The sequence below is a fragment of the Neomonachus schauinslandi genome, chromosome 9 (assembly GCF_002201575.2).
Source record: "Neomonachus schauinslandi chromosome 9, ASM220157v2, whole genome shotgun sequence".
NCBI classification, from domain to species: domain Eukaryota; kingdom Metazoa; phylum Chordata; class Mammalia; order Carnivora; family Phocidae; genus Neomonachus; species Neomonachus schauinslandi.
In genome coordinates, this window is record NC_058411.1 from 115,589,849 (window position 1) to 115,610,950 (window position 21,102).

The 21,102-nt window shown below is 36.5% G+C and overlaps 1 protein-coding gene across 1 annotated transcript in view; it reads left to right on the forward strand.

Moving 5' to 3' along the window:
* HERC2 (HECT and RLD domain containing E3 ubiquitin protein ligase 2) overlaps positions 1 to 21,102 on the forward strand; it is a 258,118-nt gene that overhangs the window by 89,437 nt on the left and 147,579 nt on the right. Inside the window, exons 17-21 of the mRNA XM_044918185.1 lie at positions 4,779 to 4,979; positions 8,855 to 9,083; positions 9,190 to 9,314; positions 13,454 to 13,632; positions 19,811 to 19,995. Coding sequence (XP_044774120.1) covers positions 4,779 to 4,979; positions 8,855 to 9,083; positions 9,190 to 9,314; positions 13,454 to 13,632; positions 19,811 to 19,995 — 919 coding nt within the window. The remainder of the gene's footprint in view (positions 1 to 4,778; positions 4,980 to 8,854; positions 9,084 to 9,189; positions 9,315 to 13,453; positions 13,633 to 19,810; positions 19,996 to 21,102) is intronic.

A 21,102-nucleotide genomic window follows, 5' to 3' on the forward strand; every position in this document is an offset into this window, starting at 1 on the left:
GGGTTTTTTTTTTTTTTTTGTGGTTTTATACTGTATGTCTATCTTTTATCAGGGTAAAACTGGCCTCATAAAAAGTGTTGACAAGTGTTCCTTTCTCTTTTGTTTTCTAGAAGGGATTGTGTAGAATTAGTGTTATTTCTTTTTTAAATGTTTTTTTGTGAATCCATCTAAGCCAGGAGATTTCTTTGTCAAATAAAAAATTATTTCTTTAAGAGATAACAGAACTATTTAGAGTTTTTTCTTCTTGAGTGGATTTTCCTGGTTTGTAACACTCAAGGAGTTGTTCCATTTCGTCTAAGTTGTCTGATTTTTGTGTATAAAGTTTTCCTTAGTATTCATTTACTAATCTTTCAAAGTCTTTGGGATCTGCAGTAATATTGGTAATTTTCTTCTTTTTTTCTTTTGCCAGTTTCACCTAGAGGTTTATCCATTTTATTGATCTTTTTAAAGAACTAGATTTTAATTTCATTAATTTTCCCCTTGTTTTTTGCTTTCTATTTCATTGGTTTACTCTCTTGTCTTTGTTATTTTTTTCCCCCTTCAGCTTGCTTTGGGTTCATTTTGCTCTTTTTTTAGTTTCTTCAGGAGGAAGCTTAGGTTAATTTTAGACCCTTCTTCTTTTGTAATATTTAAGCACTTGCTGTTATAAATTTCCCTCTAAGCAGTGCTTTAATTGCACCCACACATTCTGATGTATTTTCATTTTTGTTCAGTTCAAAATACTCTCTAATTTCTCTCGAGAATTGCTTTGTGACCTATGGATTATTGTGTCATTTAATTTCAAAGTGTTTGAAGATTGTTCTGTTACCATTCTGTTACTGATTTCTAGTTTAATTTTATTGTGGTTAGAGAACAGACTATATGATTTTAGTTCTTCTAGATTTGTTCAGATGTATTTTAGGTCTCAGGATATATTCTCTTATTAAGCGAATGTTCAGTGTGTTTGTTTGAAAAGAGTTGTGTATTTTATTGTTGATGTATTTTGGTGTTGTTGGGTGAAGTGTTCTATAAATGTCAATTAAATCCAGTTTGTTGATGGTATTATTCTTTTCTACATCCTTGCTGATTTTCTGTCTGCTTGTTCTGTTTCTTTCTGGGAGGGTGTTGGTATATCCAAGTATAATTATGTATTTCTCCATGTCTTTTTTCAGTTCTATCAGTTTTCTTTTAATATCAGTGCTTTTGGTCATTAAAAAATTATGGTTGACTGAACAGTGGCATTAAGTATGTTCATGAGATTGTATAACTATCACTGCTATCAGTCTCCAGAACTTTTTCATCATCCTAAACAGAAACTGTATCCATTAAACAATTACTCTCCATTTCTCCTCCCCATGGTCCCTAGTAACCTCAAATTTACTTTCTGTGAATTTGCCTATTCAAGATACCTCTTATAAATGGAATCATATAATATTTGACCTTTTGTGTCTGGCTTGTTTCATTTAACATAAGGTTTTCAAGGTTGATCCATTTGTAGCATGTTTCAGGATTTTATTCTTTCTGAAGAATTAATAATATTCCATTTATATATATATCCCACATTTTGTTCATATATTCCTCCTTCGATGAACACATGAGTTATTTGTACCTTTTCGCTGTTGTGAATAATACTGCTATGAATATTAGTGTACAAATGTCTATTTGAGTCCCTGCTTTCAGTGTTTTTGAGTATATATCTAGAAGTAGAATCGCTGGATCATATGGTAATTATGGGGAATTTGAAGAACTGTCAAACTGTTTTCCACAGCAGCTGCATGGTTTTTACATTCCCACCAGATAGACACAAGGCTTTCGATTTCTCCACATTTTTGTTCATACTGGTTATTTTCTGCTTTTGTTTGTTTGAAGCCATTCTAGTGGGTGCAAAGTGGTATTGGACTGTGGTTTTGATTTGCACTTCCCATAGAAAAGCTGTTGAGCATCTTTTCATGTGCTTATTGACCATTTGTATATCTTCTTTGGAGAAATGTCTGTTAGGTCCTTTGCCCCTTTTGAATTGTGTTTTTTTTTTCCTTTCCTTATTGAGGAGTTCTTGATATATTGTGGATATTAATCCCGTGGCAGGTAATATGATTTACAACTATTTTTTTCCCATTCTGTGCTTGTCTTTTCATTCTGTTGATAGTGTCCTTTGATGCACACAAGTTTTAATTTTGAGTAAGTCCACTTTATTTTTCATATGTTGCCTATGCTTCTGGTGTTATATATATCCAAGAAATCCATTGTCATGTAGATTTTATCCAATGTTTTCTTCTAATAGCTTTAGTTTTAGCTTTTATGTTTTGGTCTTTGATCCATTCTGAGTTACTTTTTGTATATGGTGTAAGGTAAGGATCCAATTTGATTGTTTTGCAGTTTTCCCAGTACCATTTGTAGAAGAGCTTGTTCTTTCCCCATTGAATGGTCTTGGTACTTGTCAAAAATCATATTACTATACAGACAAGAGCTTATTTCTGGGCTCTCCATTCTGTTTAATTGGTCTGTATGCCAGTATTTTATTGGTACTTTATGCTAGTACCATACTGTTTTGATTACTGTAGCTTTGTAGTAAGTTTTGAATTAGGAATTTTGAGTCTTCTAATTTTGTTCTCTGTTTCAAGATTATTTTGTTTATTTGGGGTCACTTGAGATTCCATATAAATTTTAGGATGGGTCTGTCAGTTTTTTATATTTTTTAAATCTTTTTTTTTTTTTTTTTAAAAGATGTGTACAGATTTAGGTTTGCCTTTAGGTTTGTCATCTTGGTGAGTTGACCTTTCTATCATTACGCAGTTTTCCCCCTTATCCTTGTTGTTCTTTGCACTGAAGTCTCTTTTCTCTGATTTTAATGTAGGTACTTTACTTTTCGTTTAATTAGTGTTTGCATACTGTAATTTTTCCATCCTTTTACTTGAAAATTATTTTTAAATTGAAATAAGATATATTCATGGGAATTTGCCAATATCATAGGTCTTGTTTACTGTAGCTATATAAGAACTTTATATTCTAGTTCCTTTGCCTTACCATATAATGTTTAGAGTAGTCTTGTCTATATTGGCAAAAATATCTTGCTTGGACTTTAATAGGAATTGTGTTCAACCTCTTATCAGTTTGTGGAGAATTGGCAGTTTTGCTATATATAGTCTTCCAGTCAGTGAAAATGGTATGTCTAAGCATTTACTTACATCTTCTTTGATTTCATTTATCAGCATCTTCAGTGTATAAGTCCTATACATGTTTTTTTTTAGATTTACATCTTTTGCTTTTAACCTGCCTATCTCATTATGTATAGAGTGAGTTTCTTGGGTACATGTATAGGTGCACTTTTTAAAAAAAATTCTTGAGCCAATCTGTCTTTTAATTGGTATACTTACTGTAATTTTTGACATATATAGATTTAGGTCTTCTATTTTGTTGTTCAGCTTTTGTTTGTTTTCTATTATTTGTTCCTCTGTTGTGCTTTTCCTGCCTCTTTTGGAGTATATGAACTTTTTTTAGTATTCCACTTATTTTGAATTTGACTTTATTTTTTTATATAGTTTTTTTTTAGTGGTTGCTGTAGGATTTATCATATACATACTTAACTCTTTGCAGTCTACTTAGAATCAATATTTTACCATTTTAATTGGAATGTAGAAACCTGTTTAATTTTCAAGTACTTGGAGATTTTTCTAGTTATTTTCATCTAGTTTTTATTGATGTCTACTTTCTGTTGTTGATTTCTAGCTTAATTTTATTATGTTCAGAGAAAATATGATTTCAGTTCTTTTAGATAATTATTTTATGATTAAATATTCTAAATATGACTGTATTCTGTTATTGCCGAGTGTTCTATAAATGTCAATTTGTTCTAGTTCATTGATGGTTTTGTTCATTTCTTTTAATTTTTACTGATTTTCTGTCTCTGGTCTGTGTTATTAGGAGGGTAGTTTTGCTATCTTCAACTATGTTTTTGGATTTATCTATTTCTTCTTTTATTTCTATCAGTTTTTACTGCCATGTGTTTTATAGTTAGATGCATATTGTTCAACATTGTTCTATCTTCTTGGTGAATTGACCCATTTATCATATATAGTGTCTCTCTTTAGCCCTAGTAATTTCCTTCCTCTGAAGTTTGCTTTGTCTGATATTAATATAGCCATTTTCTATCCCTTTACTTAGCCTTTTTTAATCTTTCTATTTAAGGTAGATTTCTTGTTGATACCATATAGTTAGGTTTTGATTTTCATAATCCTGACAACTTCTACTTTTTGTTTGTATGGTTAGACCATTTAAATATAACGTAATTATTTATAAGTTGGATTTATTTCTAACATTGTTTTTGGCTTGCTCTCTTTTATTCCTTTATCTTTTCCTGACTTCTTTTGGGTTATTTGAATAATTTTTAGTATTCCGTTTTAACTTACTGTCTCTTTATGTAGTTTTTTAGTTGTTGCTCTACAGATAAATATACCTAATCTTTTATTATTTACTTACAGTTACTTGTAGCTGTTCAAGTGGATTATGATCCTCACTGCCTGATTAATGTGTATCAATAATTTTGAGAGTGAAAAGATTTTAAACTTATCTTTTTATTTGTGGTACAATGAGATTGGGTCCTAAAATGAGAAAGAAAATTGGAAACTGATAGTGTATGAACTAGACAACCATGAAAGTATATGTGCATTTGGGACAGTTAGAGGGATGAATAAGTAATAATTTAAGGCATCTTTGTAATTCATCATGGTGAATCTCTCCTGTGAAACAGTCCAAGAGCTGAGTGTGTAGATTCATTTTAGGTTCTTATGATTCGTCCATAGAGTTTTGCTTGGTCGTCTTGTTCTGAGTGGTCCATTGGCCTCCGTGTCCCATTTGTGGTAGACATCTGCTCAATGACTTTTGAGCAGCTGGACCTCCTATTGCGGCAAGTGAGTGAGGGGATGGATGGCACTGCGGACTGGCCCCCACCTCAAGAGAAAGAGTGCATGGCTGTGGCAACGCTGAATCTTCTACGACTTCAGGTATTAATGATTTCCTTTCCTCTCCCTCCCTTTGTAAGTGTCTTAGGTATTTGTAATAATGTTTATATTGTTAAATGAACTGCTAATGAAAATTTTAAAGTATTTAAAGTATTTAGATTACTTAGATTAGGTTATTTAGGTTATGATGGAGTGTAATTTGTATGAGGTTTAAAAAAATCAGTCTAGTTATCTTAAATTTATCCTGGAAGTCAGTCTTTGCATGCAGGTAAGTGTGTGTATGGATTGTGTTATTTCTGCGATAATCAGCTTGTTTGTATTCATCATGGAGTCAATCTTGAATTTACTGTTCTTCTGTGTGGAGAAACAACTGGGTGAGGCAATAGCTCATTGAGAGACCAGCTGGGATGTGCTAGCCAATCTCTCCTCTGGAGTGTGAAAGTTCAACTCAGTAAGCGTGGGCTTCCTCAAGTAGTACCTTTGTCACAGGGAAGGTTAAGGTTAAAAGTCACAATAAGAAAAGCTAAAAAAATATTTTTCATTTCTTCCTTTCTTGCATTCATTCATTTATTCATTCATTCTTCTTTCTTCTTTCTGTAAAACTATAGCTGAAATCTTTGGTCATCCTATTTCTCTTGGTAATAAAATCCTATGACTGAATGTCAAGAGACTGTTTTTTCTTAACAAAGTAATTTTTCCCTTTATAATACAAGGATTTCTGTGTAGCCAGTCATGTCCCCCTCTGCTCTCTCCCCATTTTTGCCTTGGTTTCTAAAAAGCACATAGATGAATGTAATGTTTAGTTACATTAATCAAATTAACAGAAGTTTGGAGAGTACTTCTCTTCCCTAAAGTCTTCTGTAGGAGCTCATTTATTAGGCCCACTGTGGTCCCCTTCATGAATCTACCCAGTTGTTTGTTGCTTCCCTGGTTTGTAGCAATGTTGCTGTCTGGTCAGTGCTATGGACTGACCTTTTGGCCCATATTTGCCTGGTGCCGTAGTTTTTCTGTTGCTTTATTCCATCTTTCTGGGTCCTTATGCTTTAGTTGTATCATTTTAAAAATTCACTTACAAAGCTTGATTCTTAAAAAGCATCCAATTTGAGAATCTTTATTCATTAGGTGAATTTAATTTTTTTACGGTTATTGTGATTGCTAATGTATTTGAATTTAGGTTTTCTGATTAGTTTTGTGTAAGTTTATTCTTAATTTTCTTATTTCTTGATAAAATTTCCAAAACAGTTTTTTCTTTTCAGATACCTTTAATTGTTCCTAAGCTTTTCAATTTGATTTCTGGACATTAATCATGTTACAGAAAAATTAAGTATTTCTTAATTCCACAAAGTGTTAATTAACTTAACCAGTACTTCTCTTCCTGAAAAACATAGGGGTTATAGGATGCATTAAACATATACTCCCCTTTCCACTTTGTGTGTTTAAATTGTCAGGCAGCTTATTATTACACTGGATCTAAGACACACTGATTTGTGGTGTGTGTGTGTGTGTGTGTGCCCCTAAAAAAAAAATGCTCCCAATTGCGATATGTAAGATACATTTCTGATTTAAGACATGAAAAGAAATTTTCCTTCAATTGATTATTATCATCATAATCATCATTTTTTAAGAGACCATACTTACTTTGATATGGTCTTTTCTTTTTTTAAACCAATTTGTTTTGTCTTTGTTGCTTACATCCTCTCCTGCCTGGGTACTTCCTGCATAAGTTTCTTCATCAAGGTCTGTGAATTACAAAGCCTGAAAACTCTCTTGAATGCTTTTTAAGATAAATTAACAGGGTAGGGTTTAGCTTTTTAGGTTATTTTATCAGCAGTTTGAAGATGTTCTTCTGATTTTTATTGTTGCTGATGAGAATTGTTACTTTGGTGCAATTGTTTTCTTTGTAACTAATTTGGGCTAACTTTTGTAACTAAAAGGCTAACTTTTTGGTAGCCTTTCAGATTTTTTTTTGTTTTATAATTTTAACATATTATGTCTAGGTGAGGATTTATTTTTGTATGTATAACTTGAGGTTATGATTCTCATTAAATTTGAGATTACATATTTTTGTTAAGTTTTGAAAAATATTCAGTATTTACCATTGAAATTGCTCTCTTTTTTATCTACTTTTCCCTTGGAGAACTCTTTCTCTATGCTGAACTTTTCTTGTCTTCCCAAGTATCACAACTTCTTTGATATTTTTAAATCTTTTTATCTTTTATAATGTTCACTTTCTGTCTTTACATTCTGCCTTCTGGTTTTTCATTCAGTGCTCTCTTTTAGTTTCCAAATCTTTTAGCTGAATGTTCCATATTTTTGAGTTATCCATTTATTTAATAAATACTTGTATGATCGCAGTATTATACATATAATTCATTAAATCCATGTGCCACCCATCAGAGAGGTAGGACCTCTCTGAATAAATAAAATGTAATTTGAGCTATTATTTAATCTTTAATAATCTTTAATAAGTTTTGAAATTCTTGTAGCTTTTTTTCTCATTTTTAGAATTTATATTTGGGTCTTTTTCAAGGCTTTCATTTTGTTCATTATAATCTTACCTTCTGGGTTTTGTGCCTTGATCTCTAAGAACATTTACCTTTTCTTTTTTTTAAAGATTTTATTTATTTATTTGAGAGGGTGGGGGAGGGATAGAGAGACTCCCAAGCAGACTCCATGCTGAGCGCAGAGCCTGACACAGGGCTCGATCCCACAACCCCAAGATTAGGACCTGAGCTGAAACCAAAAGTTGGATGCTTAACTGACTGCACCACCCAGGTACCCCAGAACATTTACTCTTTTTATGGACTCATTCCAATGTTTATATTGCTGCCTACTCTAGGGGCATGAGTTCTGCCTCTTATGAGAGCTTTGTCTTTGATTCTCCCTTGTGACCTAGTGTGGCTTGTCCTTTCTGACTGTACCACCACTTTCAGGGGAGATCTTGCTAGGGGTATCTCTTTGCCTTTGGCTATGGTGATGTCCCTAGAGGGCAGTTTTATGTTTGTGTCTCTGAAGTGTCATGTGTTTCTCAGGCTTTAGATGTTTTGGTGTTCAATTCTTGATTCGTGATATCTATACCTAGTTGGTTGGTTTGAATTTGATTTTACATCTGCTCACAGGGCGGGCCAGGTCTCTGATTTCTTGTGGGGTCTCTTTCTACCAAAAGCCTTCGTGGGTATTGTTGCCTTCAAGTGCTGGCTGGTGATAGACGGGTGATCTTCAATGGCTCAGTGGGCTGCCATGAGCAGTTTGGATCTCATGCCCAAAGGCCTTGATCTGCCCTCAGAGCCCAGAACCTGTTAGCTCCTGCTATGTGTGTCTCTCTGAGTTCTGGTTTGGCTCTTGAGTTTCCTTGTGTACTCTCAGCTTGACTATATAATCTTTTAACAGTTTTTTGGTTGTATTATATTCACTCTTTCTCTGTGTTTGGTACAGATGGTTGGGGGTGGGGTAGAGGTTACTGTTTAACCTCTCTGTTGATCTTGAGGTCTTCCATATATGTATTTAAAGTGGGTTTAAAAAATTCCTCTTTTTTTTTTTTTTTTTTTAAAGATTTTATGTATTTATTTGACAGAGATATAGAGAGCACAAGTAGGCAGAGTGGCAGGCAGAGGGAGAGGGAGAAGCGGGAGCTCAATGCGGGGCTCATCCTGGGATAATGACTTGAGCCGAAGGCAGATGCTTAACCAACTGAGCCACCCAGGCACCCCTAAAAAATTCCTCTTAAAAATACTTTACCATCAATTCTCATCTGGTATGGGTAAAATTTTTTAGTCTGGTTTAAAAAATTCATGTATCAGAACTTTTCCTTTATTATTTAAATAAAATGCAGTTTGAGGTATTATTTAATCTTTAATAAGTTTTGAAATCCACTTGTTTTTAGGGCTTCTAAATTAAAATTGTTTTTCTCCTTTCAGTTACATGCTGCCATTAGTCACCAAGTTGACCCAGAATTCCTTGGTTTAGGTCTGGGCAGCGTCCTCCTCAACAGCCTGAAACAGACCGTGGTGGCCCTGGCCAGCAGTGCGGGCGTCCTAAGCACTGTGCAGGCAGCTGCCCAGGCTGTGCTGCAGAGCGGGTGGTCCGTGCTTCTGCCCACCGCTGAGGAGAGGGCCCGGGCACTCTCTGCTCTCCTGCCCTGTGCAGGTGGGCTTGGGTGAGGAGCAGGGCTGGAGATGGGTTGGGCGCACGAGAGGGTGCCAAGAGGCGTTGGTGCTTACCTCACATTGGCAAAAGTGCTTTCCCTTTCCAGTTTCAGGCAATGAAGTTAACATAAGTCCAGGTCGTCGATTTATGATTGATCTTCTGGTGGGCAGCTTGATGGCTGATGGAGGCTTAGAGTCGGCCTTAAATGCAGCCATTACTGCAGAAATCCAGGTATGTTTCTAGGAGTGTGTATGTGAACTGACAAAGGCAATTTTTACCTGGCAGTGAGCTGAGATTGAAACACTGTACTCATGTGAAGAAATAGTAGCCTGTTGCCAGAATTGAAAAACTGAAACATAAAACTTTTAGTAACATCCAAATATTTTTTATAATTAACGCTTTTTTATCTTACTAGTTAAAAAAATTTATTGCGATATTAAGTATGATAAAATATATCCACTTTTGTCTATTTAAATGAATATGACAGATACCCTAATCATATTATGAATCAATTCCATCACCCTAGAAAGTGCCACTGTGCCTCTTTGCACTTAAAGTTGGGGCTCCCCTGCCTCCCTCAGATTAAATTAGTTTTGCCAGTTCTGAATGTCATATATGTGGAATCATGTGCTATTTTATGTCTGTGTACTTTACTTTCATTTTCTCTTTTAACTTTGTCAACTTTGTTGAGTGGAAAAAGTGGTTTAAATTTTTATTTTATAGTTGTGAACATAAGTACCATAGAACTATAGTGATTTGCTAAGGTGTCAAGACTAGTGAATGGCAGGTTTGCTGACTCCAAGCCTCTTCCTTTTCTTCCTCTTCTCCACAAAGCTCCATGTGACACCTTGCCTGATGGGAGCAGTGATAGTGAACAGGCAGAGGCAGTCCACATGTGGGTCAGACAGTAACCTTGACATGACCCAAGCAGTATTTTTAGAACCTATTATTTATTTATTAGTTTCAGAGGTAGAGTTCAGTGATTCATCAGTTGCATATAACACCCACTGCTCATTACATTAAGTGCCCTCCTTAATGCCCATCACCCAATTATCCCTTCCTCTCACCCATTGCCCCTCAAGATGTTTCTCCAAGAAGACATACTGATGGCCACCAGACACATGAAAAAATGCTCAACATCATTCAGCATCAGTAAAATACAAATCAAAACCGCAATGAGACACCACCTCACACCAGTCAGAATGGCTAAAATTAACAACTTAGGAAACAAGAGATGTTGGTGAAGATGTGGAGAAAGGGGAACCCTCTTACACTGTTGTTAGGAATGCAAACTGGTGCAGCCTCTCTGGAAAACAGGATGGTGGTTCCTCAAAAAGTTAAAAAATAGAGCTACCCTACAACCTAGCAATTACACTACTAGATATTTATCCAAAGGATACAAACATAGTGACTTGAAGGGGCACATGCACCGCAATCTTTATAGCAGCAGTGTCCACAATAGCCAAACTATGAAAAGAGCCAAGATGTCCATCGATAGATGAATGGATAAAGAAGATGTGGTGTATATATACAATGGAATATTACTCAGCCATCAAAAAGAACGAAATCTTGCTACTTGCAATGATGTGGATGGAACTAGAGGGTATTTTGCTAAGTGAAATAAGTCTTCAGAGAGGGACAAATACTATATGATTTCACTCGTATGCGGAATTTAAGAAACAAAAGTGAACATAGGGGAAGGGAAGGAAAAATAAGATGAAAATTGAGAGGGAGGCAAATCAGAAGTGACGCTGAACTCTAGAACCTATTAATTTATTTAGCAAATGTTTATTCTTCATTTCCTGTTGGAGAGAGGGAGGGACCTTTGGGGGGGGGTGTTGGAGGGAAACTGTTAACAGGGAGTAGAGAGGCTACAGAGATATATAGATAGTGATCTATATAATTAAGGTGCATAAAACAAGATAACTAATGGCCATTTATTTTAAAATTGTTATGAAGCTACAAAAAGGCATAAACAAAAATCTCATCATTTAGGAATTAATATACCAGTATCCATTGTTAATAGTTTTGGTGTATAGTCTTCCAGATTTTTATTTATTTTTATTTTTTTATTTTTTTAAAAGATTTATTTATTTATTTGGCAGAGAGAGCACAAGCAGAGGGAACAGCAGAGGGAGAGGGAGAAGCAGGCCCCCGGCTGAGCAGGGAGCCCGATGCAGGGCTCGATCCCAGGACCCTGGGATCATGACCTGAGCTGAAGGCATCCGCTTAACCGACTGAGCCACTTAGGCGCCCTGTCTTCCATATTTTTAAAGATGCAGTTGTTTACTAATGATACTGTTTATGGTGCTAGAATTAGTCTCAATGATATATCAATTTGTGTCTTTTTTACTTATCAAGTTGCCATGTCTTCTGTGTTGAATATTTTATTATGTCCATTTGTTCTGTTGCTTTGGGGAAATCTGTCATATGGAAAGGGAATTCCTTCTTATTCCTTTTTTTTTTTTTTTAACAGCCCATTATTGACAATTTAAGTTCTAGATATTTTTACTACTATAAATATATTTTTATAGAATATAAGTCATTGAGTATAAGAATGATAATTAGGAAAAGGTTCTAGAAATGAAATTGTGCTGGGTCAAAAGCATGCACTTTTTTTTTTTTAAGACTTTATTTATTTGACAGAGCACAAGCAGGGGAGTGGCAGGCAGAGGGAGAGAGAGAAGCAGGTTCCCCATTGAGCAGGGAGCCTGATGTGGGGCTTGATCCCAGGACCCTGGGATTATGACCTGAGCCAAAGGCAGATGCTTAACTGACTGAGCCACCCAGGCGCCCCAAGCATGCACATTTTTGACCTTTCTGATTCGTGTTGCCTTCTTATCCTTAAGGGTGGGTAGCCCAGTTCCAATCCCACCACTAAGATTGGGTCTTCCTCCCCACACTACTCAGGACTGGGAAGGATATTGGTGTTTAGACTGTTCTGGCTTTTGTCGTTAGAAAATAAAGCCCAGAAAGAAAGAACTTTTTGGCTTTTTCACAGTAAATTTGGTCACTAGAGCAATGCTTGGTACATAGTAAGTCCTCATGAATATTGGTTGTATTTGACTGGTAAAGATACCTCCTATTTTTGTTTTTTGCTTTTTTGTTTCCTTTTTTTAAATAATAGCTTTATTGAGATCTAATTCACATACTGTAAAATTCACTCTTTTAAAAAGTGTATAATTCAGTGTTTTTTTTTTTTGTATATTCACAGAGTTGTGCAACTATCATCACCACTATCTAATTTCAGAACATTTTCATTACTCCAAAAAGAAACTCTGTGCCCCTTAACAGTCACCCCCTATTCCCTATTCCTCCTAGCCATTGACAGCTACTAATGTACTTTCTGTCTCTGAAAGATTTTCTGGCTCTGGACTTTTCATATAAATTGATTTATACAGTATGTGACCTTTTATGTCTGGCTTCTTTTTACTTAGTCTAGTGTTTTCAAAGTTTATTTATGTTGTACTTCATTTTTTAAAATTGCTAAATAATATTCCATTGTATGGGTGTAGCACATTTTGTTTATACATTCATCAGCTGATGGACATTTAGTTGTCTCTACTTTTAAGTTATTATGAAAATGCTGTTATAAACATTTGTGTATAGGTTTTTGTGTGGACATATTTTTTTTTTTCTTGTAGGTGTATGCTAGGAATGGAGGTGTTGAGTTTTATGTTAACTCTATGTTTAGTGTTTCGAAGAATGGCCACATTTTTTTTCTTAAGTGGCTGTGCCATTTTACATCCCCAGTAGGAATGTATGAGAGTTCTAGGTTTTCACATCCTTGACAATGTTTGCTACTCTCCCAACTTTTCTATTATAGCCATCCTAACAGGTGTGAATTTCCTTGATGACTAATAATGTGGAGCATCTTTTCATGTGCTTAGTAGCCGTTTATGTATCTTCTTTGAAGATACGTCTGTTCAAATCCTTTGCTTATTTTAAATTGGTTTATCTTTTAATTGTTGAGTTGTAAGAATTCTTTCTGTATTCTGAACACATGTTTCATCGGGAATATATCTTCTCATTCTTGGGTTCTTGCTTCATGTTTGCAAAACAGACTGTGCATGTATGGGGCAGATCACATTGGGTATTTTTGAGATCAGGAGTAAAGATTTTAGGGACTTCCCAGAAGGAAGCCGGAGACCATCAGCAATGGCAGCCTGGACATTGGATTTATAAGACAAGTAGTCTGTTTAGAAACTGAGCACCTGAGTAATGGGATTTCAGGCAGGTGGGCGTGGGCCAGTGTCATCAGGCGGTTTATGAGTTAGTGCAAAGAGGCTGGGGATCAGAGCTCAGCCCAGGGTGCCTTCACACTTGCTCCTAAGATAACTGGTAACCAGTTTCTGTTTTATGAATTACAGGATATAGAAGCCAAAAAAGAAGCACAGAAGGAAAAAGAAATTGATGAACAAGAAGCCAATGCCTCAACATTTCACAGAAGTAGGACTCCATTGGATAAAGATCTTATTAATACAGGGATCTATGAGTCTTCTGGAAAACAGTGTTTGCCTTTGGTTCAGCTCATACAACAGCTTCTTAGGTAAATAGTATTAGATATATTTTAACAGGAGGATTATTGGTTTTCACTAAGGTCTGAAAAATGTTTTCGGGTATTGAGGAAATACTCTGAAAGTTACCTTGAATAAGTTTTGGGGTAAAGAGCAGACATTTTTTTTTTTTTTTAGTTTTTAGTTTAATTCCAGTTAGTTTACAGTGTTATATTAGTTCCAGGTGTACAATGTAGTAATTCAACAGCTTTGTAAACTACCCTGTGCTCATCACAAGTACACTCCTTAATTTCCATCACCTGTTTAACCCATCCCCCCCCCCCCACCCCACCCCCGTTCCCTCTGGTAACCATCAGTTTGTTCTCTAATTAAGAGTCTGTTCCTTGGTTTGTCTCTCTTTTTTTTCCTCCCCGTTCTGCTCATTTGTCTTGTTTCTTAAATTCTACGTATGAGTGAGATCATATGGTATTTGTCTTTTTCTCTCTGACTTATTTTCCTTTGCATTGTACTTTCTAGCTCCATACATGTCATTGCAAATGGCAAGATTTCATTTTCTTTTATGGCTGAATCAATAGTGCTTTGTGTGTATATATATATACACACACACACACACACACCACATCATCTTTACCTATTCATCCTTGATGGACACTTGAGCTGCTTCCATAATTTGGCTATTGTAAATAATGCTGCTGTAAACATAGTGGTGCCTATATCCCTTTGAATTAGTGTTTTTGTATTCTTTGGGTAAATACCCAGTTGTATGATTGCTAGATCATAAGGTAGTTCTGTTTTTAACTTTTTGAGGAACCTCCATACTGTTTTAAGAGCAGACTTTTTTTTTTTTTTACAATGGGGAAAAAAAGTCTTTATTGATCATCCTATCATACTTCTCTACCACATAAATGTGCGTTTACCTTGAAATTTAATTTAAAAATTTTTATTTTATTTTTATTTTTATTTTTTTATTGTTATGTTAATCCCCATACATTACATCATTAGTTTTAGATGTAGTGTTCCATGATTCATTGTTTGTGCATAACACCCAGTGCTCCATGCAGAATGTGCCCTCCTCAATACCCATCACCAGGCTAACCCATCCTCCCATCCCCCTCCCCTCTAGAACCCTCAGTTTGTTTTTCAGAGTCCATCATCTCTCATGGTTCATCTACCCTTCCGATTTCCCCCCCTACATTCTTCCCCTCCTGCTATCTTCTTCTTCTTCTTTTTTTTTTTTTAAGATTTTATTTATTTATTTGACAGAGAGAGACACAGCTAGAGAGGGAACACAAGCAGGGGGAGTGGGAGAGGGAGAAGCAGGCTTCCCGCGGAGCAGGGAGCTCGATGTGGGGCTCGATCCCAGGACCCTGGGATCATGACCTGAGCTGAAGGCAGACGCTTAATGACTGAGCCACCCAGGCACCCCTCTTTTTTTTTTTTTTCTTTCTTAACATATATTGCATTATTTGTTTCAGAGGTACAGATCTGAGATTCAACAGTCTTGCACAATTCACAGCGCTTACCAGAGCACATACCCTCCCCAGTCTCTATCACCCAGTCACCCCATCCCTCCCACCCCACCCCGCACTCCAGCAACCCTCAGTTTGTTTCCTGAGATTAAGAATTTCTCATATCAGTGAGGTCATATTTAAGAGCAGACTTTTAACAGATGAGAGGTTGGAGTGTGTGACGTAGAACTAGAGAATCTGAAGGTTTTCACACAAGAGAAAATTGGAGTGTATGAGATAAACAGGAAAAGATTCTTATTCTCATTAGTAAGCAGTAGATAGAAAAGAAAATCATTGTGGTAGAGTTATTTCTTTTAAAACTCATATCATTGCCTCATTGTGTATATCATGGATTAATGTGTATTACTTTCTAAGACAACTTTTAATTTAAAAGCTGAAATAAATGGTGAGCATTATTTCTGAAGGCCCTATCGGGAGTAAATAAGAATTAATCAGAATCAGAATATAAACATAGAAACCTTGGGCTGAAGTGATCATACAGTGTTTGGTGAAACATGTCAACTAGTGTTTCAGTGTCATTCAAATAAAAAAGACCAAAAAAGCAAGGTGATTTCTGAAAGGCAGCTGTTAGACAATGGAAAATTGTTGTCCTTCTATTTAACAAAACTGTTTTATATAAACTTGGCTCCTGGTTTGTTTCATTTTCTACACATAGAGAAAGTAGAGCCCTGGAGTGTTGGCTCAGGCAGCTAAGTCCAGAGAGCAGGGGGCTCTGCATGCATGTCTAGAAGAGTGGCATGTCTAGGAGGGTGGCGGGTGGTATGCTGCTGGTGTGGGGGCAGCCTGCTTTCCATATGGATGCACCAGAATTTACTGGATGCACAGTGAAGTTTTAAGAGGAAATTTTAGAGCTAGTTCTTTACATAGATTGTAGTAAAGGCTAATTAAAAGAACTTTTTCCCGTTTTTTTAATTTAACCCGATTTTTGTTTCCTTTGATCAATATCTCATACATTCTGATCTTGAGTACAACAAATTGAAAATGAATTAACTCAGTGTAGTTGGTGGTAGTGGAAAGAGCTTGGGATTTGTTCCTAGAAAATTTCAGTTGTGACTGCTTGTGTAAAATTGGCAAGTGAAACTGTCTTTGGTGTGGGAGAGTAATAATAGCAGTGTTTACAGAGTTAATTAAGGATCAAATGAGAAAATGAATGTTGAGTGCTATGTAATTAAAAGGTTAAGTTCTGTGCAGAAGTTTTAAAGCATAAAGCATGTATTTTGAGAAGCACTTTTTTGAGTTCTTGAATGTCCCACCCTTGGCTGAGGAGGCTGTGTCCGGTCCCCTGGTATCTCTGGCAGAGAGTGAGTGCTGGGTTCGCTGACCTCGGCCCATGGTAGGTTGCTCAGACTGTTTGTTTCCTTGGTGTGGAGAGACCTGTCTGTTTTACCCACCTATGCCTGTTGCTGTACAGACTGATGGTCACTTGCCACATTTGCTGATTAGCACTTGAAATGTGCTAATGCTGCAACATTGAATTTTTATTTGTTATTAATTAAAATTCAGTTATTTTAATTGAATTCTTAATTATTATTTATTTATTAAAATTCAAATTAAAAAACTTAGACCCGATTCAGCTGTGTGAAAACTTTTAAGTATGTTTGAAATAACTTGGTCAATGAATTTAATTTTTCAGCTGTGCATTTTATGAGTCAAGTTCAGATCAGGTATTTTCAATGAAAATTTAGTTATATGAATTGAGATGTGCTGAATGTATAAAGTACACAATGGCTTTTGAAGACTGGCTGTGAGAAACCTAATAAAAAATATTTCAGGAGTGCCTGGGTGGCTCAGTCATTAAGCATCTGCCTTCGGCTCAGGTCATGATCCCAGGGTCCTGGGATCGAGCCCCGCATCGGGCTCCGTGCTTCGCGGGAAGCCTGCTTCTCCCTCTCCCACTCCCCCTGCTTATGTTCCCTCTCTCTCTGTGTCTCTCTCTGTCGAATAAATAAATAAAATCTTAAAAAAAAAAAAAATTTCAATAGTTTTTTTTTTGGAGTTCAGATTTTATGTTGAAATAATATTTTCAATATATTGGGATAAATACATTATTAATACTGGTTTTTGGTTTCTTTTTATCTTTATTAATGTGAATGGCAGAACTTTTTATTTATTTATTTTTAATTTTTTATTATTATGTTTTTAACTAGGTTCCACGCCCAACGTGGAGCCCAACACAGGGCTTGAATTCATGACCCTGAGATCAATACCTGAGCTGAGATCCAGAGTCAGATGCTTAACTGACCAAGCCACCCAGGTGCCCCTGGCAGAACCTTTTAAATAACATATGTGGCTACCTGGCATTATGTTGCTATTGGGCAGCACTTTGTAGACCATCCTTATAGTTTGTCTTCTGAACCTTTGGCATGAAAGGAGGAGTTGGCTCCCCAGCAATTTTATAATAAAGATGTACCTGGTTAAAAAACACAAAACAAAAACTGAGCATGGAAATAAACCTTAGAAAAGTTTTGGAAAATAGAGACAGGAAGATGCATCAACACCTTTCTTACTAACACAGTGCCTATAATCCAGGCTCTTTTCTTTCATAAGTGTAGATAATGTGCCTCTCCCACCGTAGAGGGAGACTTTGGCATTTAATTTTCTTTCTTTTTTTTTTTTTTTTAAAGATTTTATTTATTTGACAGAGAGATAGCGAGAGTAGGAACACAGGCATGGGGAATGGGAGAGAGAGAAGCAGGCTTCCCACTGAGCAGGGAGCCAGATGTGGGGCTCGATCCCAGGACCCTGGGATCATGACCTGAGCCGAAGGCAGACGCTTTAAGACTGTGAACCACCCAGCATCCCGACATTTAATTTAATTTTCTTACCTTAAGTGTGACTGAAGGTAGCTCAGTGTGTTGACTTAGCTGATGCAGTTGTTGAAAAGTAGTCTAAAGATGGAAGAGATTATAGAGACATTTTGTGTACTTTATTCCTTGGAAAGCAGGTTGAAGAAATTGCAGCTTGCCAAGAATAAGCCATGAAACAGATTTCAGAGTAACTCTTTAGTCTTATGCTGACAAGGAGCCACAGAAAAACATTTATATTTGAAAATTGAGAGATATGAAGATTTTTTTAATTAGTCAACTATCAGAATTACACATTATGATTATGGTTCTGAATTTTTTTATTAAGGAAATAAGTTAAAATTTTTATTATATTAGTCTCTTTTGCTTCTTCTTGTATAGGATAAAACCCAGATTCTAGACCTATTTTTTCTACTGTGGTTATCAAGGCAGGGTATCAGGTGGTAGAAGAAAGATGAGGTTGACTAGAGGCAAGACCCAGTGAGCACCTACCTTCTTTCGTGTGGCCAGGGAGTGGGCCTGTGCACCAGCCAAGGTCTTCTTGCTCCTCTTAGTGACTCTTTGGATGTATATTGGAGTTCTGTTGGGACTCCTAACGTTTCTTGTTCCTGTCCTTCCTCACTGTGCTGTTAGTTCCAGGAATTTATCATGGGGGCAGGTGCAGTTGACAGAGGTTTTCCACAAACTGGCTGTCACATTAGAAATCAAAGGAGTGGGGCAGAACACCTGTCTGTGGTGTGGTGTTATGCAGAGATCCCAGACTCACCTGCTCAGTGGCAGTGCCAGGTGTCAGCCAGCAAGTCCTCACCCTCCTGGCTGGGATGGGGTTGGTATGATGGAGCTACTTTGACAGCAGCCCAGAAGGAGGCTGTGCTTTGGTTCTTTTCCTCCACTAACCCACTTTCTTCTGTTCTTAGTACCAGGGATCAGGCCTGGTTCAGCTGGTGCTGGGACTGTCTCTGGGTGGCAGGGTGTTATCTGGTGTTCCATGTCCCCTCTAATCTGCCTTCACACTCATACCAAACTTACCTTCCTCAAACACAAATAGGATGTATTCCCCTTTGGAAGCTTTAGTGCCTCAGCATTGTGGGATCTAGTCTCAGCAGCCTGCTATTCTATCACCTGGAGTGTCCATTCTCCTTCCTTCTCTTGTCTTGACTCTCTGCCCTTGTTCCTTTGCAAGCTGCTCATGGAACCAGAACGTTTTACTACTGTTCTAATTGTACCTTTTGGAACTCACATTTCTTCCTTTTTCACCCTATTAACTGATAGGTTTGTGTCTCGAGTCAGATCCCACAGTTGGAATTGGAGCCTTTGTTCCTTTCCTTGCTGCCATATTCTTCAAGCATCTGTTACCCTGACCTGTTCTGTTCGTACCCACCTTGGTCTTCCTTCCTGTACTTTCAGAGTCCTGGGTACCCCCTACCTTGCCCACCTAGGTACTTACCTGAATAGGTCTCAAGGCAGATTTGTGAGGCAGATGCAGAAATGATGAGTGAATCTTGTCTTTAAGAAGAGTGTCACATATATGTGTGAAATGCAGCTTTGGACAAAAATAATGACACAGTTTTTTCCTCAAAGGTCTGTACAGGAGTTTTCTATCATTTTGGACCATTCCACACAGCTCTTAGGAACACATTTGTAAAACAAAGGGCATCATTATATCTTTTGTAAATTCTGTGCTTCTCTACTCTGTTTTGACTGAGGTTGTATTTATTGCAGACACACGTGACACATATTTGGGGAAGGAAGCCAGCTGCAGGTCACCTGGGTGTATGATCTATATTTCTGATTTTAGTTTATGTCGTGATTTCTTAATACCTTTTTTTAAACAGACATAACTTCTTTAATTTTGCAATCCTCTTTCCCCTGCATAGAAACATTGCTTCTCAGACAGTAGCCAGATTGAAAGATGTTGCCCGTCGGATCTCATCATGTCTAGACTTTGAGCAACATAGTCGTGAAAGAACTGCTTCATTGGATTTGTTGCTGCGCTTTCAGCGCCTACTTATCAGTAAACTTTATCCAGGAGAAAGTATTGGTCAGACCTCAGATATTTCTAGTAAGTTGATTAAAATTAAAATGCCTTGTGTATATTTGGCTTTCTAATTTAGGCATTTTGACATGCCTATTCTACATTCCCAGATGTGTTGTTTTTTTATTATTAAATCTTATACCAATTTGGGGGGACTTCATTTTGCATCCACTTTTTTTTTTGATGAATATTAGACTTACCAGTATTTTTTTTCATTGTCTTAATATTTAAGTTATTTGGGCATCAAAAATAGTATTCTTTATGTTCAGGTTAGTTTTATAGAAGATTTATCAAACTTATTGTACGTATCTCTAATGGAGTGTTAGATACTGACATAATGTGGGAACCAAGTAGTGACATAGTATTTGTATGTCACACTGGAAAGCTAGGTAGGTGTAATGTGTGGAATGACTCATCATTGGAGGAAGTTACAGCACTGGTTTATTAGCTGCTGGACATGGGACTGAGTTTCCTGGGGGCTATAGGTTGCTCATCTGTGGAACTGGAATAACATCTCAGGGTGCCTTTGAGGATTAAAATAGGTTGATATGTAAGCGTTCAGCTCTGTGCATGACACAGAGTAGAGTACTTTCCATAAGCTTCAAAGGTAGTGGGTGGCTCTCCATAAGTTGGCTTTCTCTGTCGAGGATGGAAAGGTCTGCTGCTTTTGTTAATATTTTTATAGATAGTATATTCTAAAATATCTTAGTTGCTGAAAGAGTTAGGCATTTGTGGATGATAGAAAATTTCAGGATGAAATAGGTGAGCTTAGAGTCTGAAAGAGGTGCCCATCTCAAAGACATAAAGTCCCAAGAACTGAAAAGTCATTAAGAGCCATGTAGGAAGAAAAGTTAAAGATTTTATGAGATTGAAAAATGCCTAACTTTGTTCATTAGGAGTAATTTACAAGTGTTAAGACTTGAAATTTGGTAACATTTGTGTGTATTGGATATAAGATTTTAAAACTCTATAAATTATGACTTTAGTATTTATACACCCAAAGTTTCTGGGTATTATGTCATACAGTGTATAAAAATTGACAACTAAATTCACTGTTTTCTCAGACTATGTGATATAAAAAGAGCCAGGGATTAAGGGTTAATAGCTTCTGTTTGACATAATTACTATAGGTAA